Consider the following 10,534-nt stretch of genomic DNA (forward strand, 5'->3'; position numbering starts at 1 on the left):
ACTTTTCTTCATTTTTTTAGAAGAATAAGCAGCACGGCGATAACAGAACATACACAAAAAAATTAGCGAACAAAATAGAAAATATTACATGATTTGTTGACGTTAAAAAAGCGATAAAATACAAGGAAGAAGAAAGGAATTTTGAGTCAGCGAGCACAAAAAATGAGCAAAAAAAATAAATTTTTAGTGTTCAGTGAGCTTTTGATGCTTTACATGTGAAAAAAAGTCTTGTAGAAAAAAAAGCTTGAAATTATCATAAAGGCAAAAAGGGAAAGAAATATTAGTAATGGATTATAAAAGCTACAAAGCAATGTGCGATAGCACTTTGCAACAAATAAGAGAAAGGTAATAATCATATGTGAATGAATGTGCGTATAAATGGATAGAGCACCTTATGAGTGAAAATACAAGTGATGGTTGTGTGTTGAATGAATTGAAGTGACGCATTTTAACTTATTAAGAATCATTGTGATGCTTTAAGCTTCGGGGTTTGACCCTTAATATCCCTTTCTAGTTAGGCTTCAAATCAGAGCGATTAGAGGATATTAAATGCATACTTTTAACTCGAATAACACAAATTCGTCAAATAATGAAAAAAACCTTAAAAATTAAGGAAATAAATTGGTCCAAATATAAGCAATTTAACCTTCAAATCACCCTTTCCTCCATGATATGCCCCAGTTGTTAACCTTACTGTCATTAATAAAATCTACTTAAATACTTAAATGGGTTTTCAAATCAACTGTGCCATAGCCTCAATCAGAGGACCTTTAAGTTTGACTATATTGCTAACTACGGCTTACCAATAACCAAGTGCATATCCAAAAAGTTAATCGATCCAAAAACTCATCCCAGGACGTTGAGACTCTGTCTTAGTTCCGAATTCGGTTCAAATCCGTAACCATGCATGCTAGAGTCAAACCAGTCTGGTACTGGATTTTTTCATGCTTGCGTGGTTACGAATTTGAACCTAATACACCACAAACTCAGAATCACACCCATCAGATACCTGATTTTGGATTAGCTGTCTCTTCCATAAAGTACATGAAGTAGAATATTAAGCTCCAGACCCATTTGACTCCAAATCTAGCCTAGTTTACAGTCACGCTGATCTGGTTTCGATTTTCATTAATTTCATCCATTTTCGGTTCTTTACAAGGCATTTTGGTTGCTCAAATTGATTATTTGATAAGAACTACTACATACATTCCTACATCAAGCATGTAATTCAAGTAAAATCTGGTAAAAGTTCAGTAGACAATATTTGCAGATCTAACAAAATAGACAAAATGTTAAGATTATAAATATTTCCACAAACTAGTTACTAAATTGTAAGGGAAGGGAAATGAGTACCGGAACATAAAACTACATACACATTTTGTGAATGGAATGTGAAAATATACATAACAAAGAAATGAAAAAGGGAAGGAAATTTTCATAAAATACATTTTTAAACAATCTTTTGCCATATCAGTAGGATGTACCGTATATATACCAAACATTTGTGAATTTGTGCTACAATGGATATGAAAATAAAAGTTGTGAAACTGCCTTGTAAATCGCTGTGCTTCATTGACCTAAGAAACAGATGTGAATTTCATATGTTTGATAGCATTTCTATCCAAAATACACAGCTGCTGGCTTTTTAGGTTTTTAATCAAATGCAATGTTTGTGTTTGTACATGTGTAATGATCAGCAAAAAAAAAATACACAAAAGCATATAAATGAAGGAAAAAAAAGTATTAAAAGAGCTACAACAACATACTTTCTTTCTTTCTCTTTTATATCAGTCATTCTGCTCATTATTATTGTTTTATCGTGATTTGTGATGAAAAGGCAGCCAATTTCAGTTTGTCAGATTAGGGGTTGTTCTATGGCTCGAGTCAACTCGACTCTTTACGATGTACGAGTCAACTCGGAGTCAACTCGACTCGATACGAAGTACGAGTCGACTCGGAGTCAACTCGACTCGATACGAAGTACGAGTCGACTCGAGTCAACTCGACTCGATACGAAGTACGAGTCGACTCGAGTCAACTCGACTCGATACGAAGTACGAGTCGACTCGAGTCAACTCGACTCGATACGAAGTACGAGTCGACTCGAGTCAACTCGACTCGATACGAAGTACGAGTCGACTCGAGTCAGCTCTACCCTATATGGAATCCTAACCGACTTCGACCTCTGGTTAATCTATAGAAAATTCTACTGCAAAATCCCATCCACATCCTTGAATAATTCCACATTCCCTCACAATTTATGGAAAAATTCCAGTTCCTATCGAACACAAAAAATATTCTTTAATAATTGATTTTGACGAATTTTCTTCCATAATTTTTACACATTCCATATGAAATCGTGCATGAATTTTTGGCATTATTCCAATTTTGCACCAAATTATCACCTGTTTTTGTTCAAATCAAATTGAATCGTTGCCAACAACACCTGGCAATTTGTTGAATCAAATGAAATATTTAAAACTTTTGTAGATTGATATGGGAATGGAGGAATTTTTAAGGCGTAGATGCATTAGTTTTCAAGGATTTGTAAATCTGTTCTACATATGCTTAAAGGTTGGAAAATTGCCTTTAATTGATTACTTATTATCGAATCCAAAAACTAGCTTTGTAGCTTCCTGATTAGGGTTTTAGCAAGAGTTAGGTACCCTTCTATAATTGTTAGATCAAGATCTTGACAGAGTGCAATTTCTGAACTGATCGATTGCCCGAACAGCACAACTACGTTGCTGTATCAATGGAAAGACGCGAAATTGCCCAAAAGACAGCGTGACGGCTAATTTCGACCAATTTTTAAGGCGAAACATACGGTTCGTCGGATTGTGCCACTAGGGTCGTAAGACTTACCGTCTCAATTCACTCCCTGATTTTCGATAACCGAGCTGCAATTCTATGGCCAAAATAGATTAACTAGACAAAGTTTGAGCCCCAAATGTTTAAAAACGTAGCCAGAAAGCGACGTTTTCGAATTTTTTTGCATGAACCACAAAAAGGGGTGGGTTGGAGGGGGCAGAGGTGCTAAAGACTATAATTTTATTCCAAAAAACCCCTGATAATCCACATGCGTGACTAAAATCATCCAATCCCAAAAAAATATCCAACTTGCGCTCATTGATTTATTAAAATCCTTCTAACTTTTCACCAGAAACAATCTGGATGAGAATGAAGGAAGAACATAACAGCTTTTGAAAAAAAAAAGGTTTTTTGTGCTGTGTAATAAAAAAATCCATAATAGTTTGCTCACACCATCCAAGTGGAATTGTTTTCAATAATTTCTATTTTTTTTTTTCTTCATTTTTTTTTCATCCATCCTGCCTTACATATAAATAGTGAAAATAAGAGAGAGGAACTGAACAATAAATTGCAGAAGATGTATCAGGAAAAGTCAGAATGGTAAGCAGCAAATATATAAAAAAAAAAAGCAGCAAATACAATTTATATGCTTACGATTGTTTTATGGTCGATAAATTCAAACATGTTGCCTGCTTTATCAAATGTTTACTGCCTCCTATTTTAACACTGCCATCTTTCACCGCCTCATTCCGGCATATATTCTTATATCTGTTTCTAACGTGGGGATGGTGAACCATAAATTTAAGTTTAGTGCTATAAGTTTTGCAGTTTAAATTGATCTTGGATTTGTTGGACAAATCTGATGTGATTTGAGATTGTTGATCTGGTTGTTTTAAAGCCCGAGTGATACAGGTGGAGATGGGACCGCTTATGGTCCCTAAGTTGGAATATAGACAGAATCTATTGAACTCCAACCCCATCTTAGACTAAATATGTCCCTGCCGCTGAAGCTCTTTTATAAATTCTAAATGGAAGTCGTCTTCATGTGGCATCTATGTGACTTCCATTTAGCCAAGGGTCAGACGCTCCAAAAGTACAGTACTGTACTTAATGTACTCATTTAAAGTCATTAAGTAAGTACGTTAAATGAAGTATTTGAATGAAAATTACAGTAAGTACAGAACTGTGCATTGAAATATCTGACGCTTGCATTTAGCCTCCACAGCAGTTCCTTAAGAGCACCGTATTGCCGGGGACTTCTTCATTTGTGTCACTCGGCCAAGATAGATAGAATATAGTCTAAAAAGGAAGCTAGAGTATTTTGGTTATTTCAGTCGACCAAACTTTAGTGGTTATACCATGGTCTTTGGACGTCACTTCAGTCAATTATGAGAAGTACTCTAATTCAAATGTGCACTTTTAATTAATATAAAGACTGCAACTAGATTCTAAATTAAAATCCCCACTAATTAAAATGTAGAAAAACAGCTTCAAATCACACAAGTCACTCCACCATATCTAATATCACTTGATATAATTTCCATTTCCAACACACACGTTTTACTATTACATTTTCATCTTCTTTATCCACTTTACCCCGTTCTTTCCTATAATTTTCATCTGTCTTATTCCTCACGGCAGTGAAAAATCAATAATTAAAACGTTACAAAGTCAACAGAAGCAATTTATGGACGAGAAACGACGACGTGCAGAAAGAAATGAAAATATTTTACGGACATTGGAACGAGTTGATTATCAAGCTCAACTGCTGGCATCTAAAACTGAAAGATTGAGGGCACTAAAGGTAAATAAAGAATTTACAAAACTACCACCCAGGAAACGATTCATAGGCAAAAAAATAATCGTGCTGTATATGGAGGAAGGATAAATTCCTTGTTGGGAATTTTGTGGGAGTTTTCGAGTAGTCTTGTTGATATTTTTGTGGAATTTTTATGGATCAGAATTTATCAGATTTATATGGATTCTCAACAAGTTGAATTCGTCATGAGAATGCTTCAAAAAAACTCCAAACAACATTCCTGAAGGGGACTGTTCACTTGTTAAGTCACGCAAGCAAAAGAACCGACTTATTGACATATTCCCGTCCGTACTTCCTTAACAAAATTGATAAGGACAAAAGTAAATTTTCATAGTTTGAAGCGTAGCAGAGTTCTCGAAACCGAACCCCCCACCCCTATCCCCACTCCTCTTTTCAGCTACACAAGCTATTAACTGTGTTAACCGTAACTACTTTACCATCAATACCCCCACACCCCGTCAGCCCTAAAAATATAAACTATCTCCAAGGCTCTTAGCAGCAGTCTCCAAGACTCTTAACAACCTCCACCTCTCCTCTCACCCCCTAGTACGTTACGTAACAAGTGAACATCCCCCCACTGGGAATCATCATCCTTTCTTCCTACATACACGTCCGAAAACAATCAACCACTTGACTTTTTTATATTCACTTTTTTTTTCTCCATACTCATATATATTTACAACTCTTACATCCTTTATAGAGGCAATACGAGAGATATTTATTGAGTTTATGGACGACAAGAAAGGCGACCGAAACATCATCAGTTTATTCATTACCGCAAAATCTCAAAACAATTGGTAATATACAGAGACCATTTACAGCAAAGTATGACGAATCACCGATTCATCAATCATCGTATTATATGAGTAAAGCTTCCGCATTTGTTACTGACTTAAGGCCATCAAATTATCTATTAAATGCACCCTCGTATATATCAATATCTTCTACTTCTCCAATTACTACACACACCTATCAAAATAATCAATCAATGTTTCGTGAAGTGCCATTGACATCTACAGCAATAGCAGAAAATTCAATTATATCAAGCAATTATCATGAAAGAGCTTTAGCATCATCATCATCACCTGCTGTAGAAATAGAACCTTCATCTTATCCTTCAACATTATTATATCCTCAAATGATTCGTTACGATTATACAACAACGCAAATGCCAATGGTATATACACATAAAGCTCCAGATGATAATAATATGAATAAAAAATCATTTCATCCTTCTCATGACAATGCCATCAATATTGGTGACATGAATCAGCCAACAACAATTAATTCAATTTACAGTCATAAGGATTTACAGCATCCAATACCGCAATTACCACTCGATGAGAAATCATCATTATCATCATTTCAATCCATTTATAATCAGCCACAAGAATATCATCATAATTACAATAGTGATAGAAACATGAAAATGTCAAAAGCATATCACGATAACCCATTAATAAAACCAATTGGTGTCGGTAGTGTTGTGTCTTCAGCACTAAAAGCGTCAACAGATTTTATGCCACAACAAAAAAGTCCAATGTCATTTGAGAATCGATTAAATAATGATTCACAACAAATGTATAATCCGGAAAATTCGATTCACATGACTGATGCTGATTCGGACGATAGTAGTGATGTTGAGAAATCATTGACATTTGCATATAAAAAACTTGATGTACCACATGCAACAAATAACATGTTTGATATAAAATTTAGTGATACAAATGTTCAGCAGTCTAGTGAGAATATAGCAACAACAATAGGATCATCAGATTCCAATACAAAGTCCATTAATGAAACAACACCGGTTCTTGTTGCACCATCGAATGATATAATGCATCAGGTGTGGGAAAAGGTGATTGAAGCAGAACCAACATCAATAGATACAGCACAACATAGTAGTAGTTTTGTTATACCAAAAATTATTGTTGAGAAACAAATTGATTTGACAGAAACAACAGGAATACCAATTGGATCATCAGAACATGAGCCATTGGATATAGATGAGAAACAAGATAGGGATATACCTGAAAAGCTATTAAATCAAACAAGTTATGAAATGGAAAAGCACTCAGCCGATAATCGACAAAATGAATCTGTAACATCGTCCACATCTGTATCTTATGATAATTTACCATTAACGGATACAGAAATGTCAATTTATCATTATGACAAACAACCAACAGACATAAATGAGCAACAGCCACAGCAATCGAGTGTTGAATATGAATTGCGTAATTTTGACGATATCAAAATCTCGTCATTGTCGGATAGCGTCATAACATGTGAGTCTGATATAAAGGGCAATAATTCATTGTCTGAAGGCAATACAGTCTCAACAGCAACAACAATAAATAATATTAATGATGATAAAAATTTGAAATCATCGCCATCGATGGCATTGAATGATAAAATTGGTGAAATCTACCGTAAGATTGAGAAAATTGAAGGCGATTATTATGGTGAGAAAGGTAAAATAATGGAAAACTTTGAATCGAGAAGATTGTCAGCATCGTCATTGAGTGATGAGGCAAAAATTGACGTTCCACAACCATTGGTGAATAAAAATGATGATTCAAGTAAAATTTCATCCCTCGAGCATCAAAATGAATTTAATCAGAATGAGAACGAACGAGAATTCAGTGTCATGGACATACGACAACATGTCAATGATGATGATGCAGTTGTAGATATTGATAAAAATGACAAAAATTTGATTTCTCCAAATGAATGGGAAAGTAATCAAAGTGAATACGCAGATGATACGGAAGGAATTAAAAAGAGTTCATACGACTCCCAAATGGATAGTCAATCCAATTACAATTATTATAGCCAGCAGAATGAATCAGGTGAAACACAGCAAATTGACATAAATTTTCAACAGCAACCGATCGAATATTTGGAGAATCCTCAATATCCTCAAATGTATGAACAAAATCAACAATCAATGTTTGAGAATCAGGATTATCCTGTTCCTACATCTTCCTTTGAGGATGCAAGTGGAAATAATAACAATAATAGTGCTGGTGATTATCAAACAAGTTCTGTTGAGCAATATTCTTATGAACCATCAGTGCAATATCAACAAAATGATCCAGGGGTAAGATACTTATTAAATGCATTTTTATATCATTTTTCAGGAATTTAATCCATTATCCCTGGTGGACAATGAGGATGTTTTTAGAGACCTGAGAAATAATGGTATTATGGCACCATGAAAGCATGCCCTTTGTCTGATAGGGTTTAGTCTGTAATAAGGAACATTTAAGGTTCCCAGAAAGGCATACGACTTAAAAATGGTTAATATGTGACTTTAGGCTAGGATGATTAAGTCTCAGAGCTGAATCTGAGGAGATTTGGTACTTTGTCAAAGACAGATGAACTTACAGACACTCCCGAGTGGACAAAAACACGTTAGAACCATGCTTTCTCGAAATCCCGGTCCCGACAAATTTTCGGGATCGGGATTGAAATTTTAGGGATTTCCCGGAAATCCCAATCTTGATCCCGATAGCGAAAAAGCATAGTTAGAACTAGACATTAACTTGCTATTGACTAATTTAAACGTATTTTTGTCCAATCGGGACTTACTCAATATTTTAGTTTTTGGGTTTTTAATTCAGCAGCATATTATGATAAAGGCAGTCATGTGATAACTACATATCTTGAGCATGTTTCCTAAATATATGTCTATTTTGCCTCATTTATTTGCTTTCATAATGTTGAGATGATGCTTTGAATAGTAATAATTATCATTGATTTTCATAGGCTACTTCCTCTAGTAACTTACTTGTTGAAAATCAGTGGTCAGTTGGTCAAAACCTAATTTTCTCCCGGTAGGAATAAGTTTTACATAGCAGCCAGATAGTGGACACTTGGAATACAAGTCGGAATTTTTATGTGAATTATCATGAAAATTGCGACTTGGACGGTATACGGCAGTTATTTGGATGGACTATGATAGCTACTTGGGCGCCCTATGGCAGCTAGTTGGACATCATAGGGCAGATACTAATACGCCATTTGACAGCCACTTGTTGGCAATATGGCAGTCATTTGGACGCTATATGGCAGTCACTTGGCTGCCATGAATTAATTGTTCCTTCCAGTTCCTTCAACAAATTAATACATAGTAGTGGTTTAGAAGTACTTTAAAGCTGTCCTATATTACTCAAAAAATGGTTACAACATTCTTAATTCTGAGAAAATAGACTTAACAAATAACTTATGTCCCATTCCTCTTCATTCCTCCCCAAATCCAATTCAGCATCTAATTTCCAATCAAAATTCACCAATTCTTCTGTTCCTAACAGTCTCCCACCCCTTGAAAACTAACAATCAAACTAATAATATTTATTCACACCAGCAGGAATCCCAGAGGCATCAATATGAGGACTCCTACGATGAACAGCAACAACAACAACCACAACAAATTGAAAATTTATACGAACAGCAGCAACAGCAGCAAAGTCTTTCATTACAACAATCTGAAAGTGATGCAAATAATTTTAATCTCTATAATCAACATCAATTGGAATCCAATTATCAGCAGAATAATTATATTGAAACATCAGTTGATGATCAAAATCCATCTAATTATGCAAATGAATCAGTTTATTATGATTATGTTGATACTCAAAATCAGAATTATTCATCTGATGGCAATACAACTGATGTTCCACAAACAATGTATGATGATCAAAATTATACACAAGAATATGAAAGAGGGAATGTCAATGATGTAGAAGGTTCTCAACTGAATGAATATGTCCCATATCAGAATGATGGCAACAATATTGAAGGTAATATGTATCAGGATCAGTCGAATGAAAACAATTATAATGGCACAGATAGTCGGCATGATGAGAGAAATTTTATTGAAACATCAAATGCTTCACATGACGATACAAACGAATATCCAAATACAGATGGTAGTTATGCGAATACAACAGATATATATCGAACAGATACAACACAAATGACACTTGAGAATGCAAATTATGAGACGCAACATCTTGTACAGCAGTCAGGTAATGAAAATATTGAACAAATAACAAACGAGATTTATAATAAAGATGATGAGAGTTATCATGAAGGAGGTACAGCATCATCAACAACATCAAGTGATGTATCATCAAAGGCACATCATGCAATGGATAACGACAATCGAGAGAATGTTGTGTCGTCAACAAAGCGTGATGATATTAAATTGGTAAAGCAATTACTCGATAGTGAGTCGTCAGACGATCCAAATTCTACTCGCTCTAATTTACTCAATACAGCAATTAAGGAGGAAGTTGATGAAAGTGATTTTGATTTTTCGGCAAATTAAGTTTTGTTGTAGGATTCAGTAGACAGTTTCAAGAAATTCTTAAATTTGAAATGTAGTTCAGTCTCTTATTTAATTCCAATTGGAACTATTCTGTTCTGTAATAAATTGGCATGATCTCCTTGACATACATTTGTATGATTTTGTACAGAATTGAATTGAATCTGATGAAGATGGATGTGGACTTGATGTGATCAGATGCATCATAATTAGGACAGCCATCTGCTGTATTTTTGTCAGGACGAAACTGTTCATTTCATTCTTGCTGCTGTGTTGTGACAAAACCCTACAATTCAGCTCGCAGATGATATTTGATACTCTATCGTTGGCAATTATATGCAAATAATTAAGCTTACCAATCGGATCCTTGGTTCCAAAATCTAAAGAGATCTTCTTAAGAGATCATTTAGAGTTCCATTTACAAATCATGGGGTATTCACCAGGTATTAATCAGGTGTTACCCGTTTTTCCATGTCTAGGATATCCATAATCATGTATACTAATGAGCATGCGCATTTTGTGAGTATACTCATTGTCTGTATGAACCATGGAGTATTAACAAGTTGTATTTC

General features: G+C 34.8%; 1 protein-coding gene across 1 annotated transcript; it reads left to right on the plus strand.

The window, feature by feature from the left end:
* Positions 1-207: 207 nt before the first annotated feature.
* On the plus strand, positions 208-10,199 carry LOC139091556 (homeobox protein 2-like). Its single transcript, XM_070641689.1, has 5 exons — positions 208-345; positions 3,349-3,411; positions 4,453-4,615; positions 5,331-7,733; positions 9,003-10,199. Exons 1-5 carry the CDS (start codon positions 287-289, stop codon positions 9,963-9,965), a joined length of 3,651 nt encoding a protein of 1,216 aa, XP_070497790.1. The 5' UTR covers positions 208-286; the 3' UTR covers positions 9,966-10,199.
* The last annotated feature ends 335 nt before the right edge of the window (positions 10,200-10,534 follow it).

The sequence above is a fragment of the Chironomus tepperi genome, unplaced genomic scaffold (assembly GCF_022539635.2).
Source record: "Chironomus tepperi strain 1889 unplaced genomic scaffold, CSIRO-AGI_Ctep_v1 contig_250, whole genome shotgun sequence".
Lineage (NCBI taxonomy): Eukaryota > Metazoa > Arthropoda > Insecta > Diptera > Chironomidae > Chironomus > Chironomus tepperi.

Excerpts from the sequence above, each read along its gene's own strand:
- LOC139091556 (XM_070641689.1), top strand. The coding sequence starts at position 287 with ATGGATTATAAAAGCTACAAAGCAATGTGCGATAGCACTTTGCAACAA. Across the intron at positions 3,412-4,452 it reads TATCAGGAAAAGTCAGAATG|TGAAAAATCAATAATTAAAA; the intron begins GTAAGCAGCAAA and ends TCCTCACGGCAG. Across the intron at positions 7,734-9,002 it reads ATCAACAAAATGATCCAGGG|GAATCCCAGAGGCATCAATA; the intron begins GTAAGATACTTA and ends TCACACCAGCAG.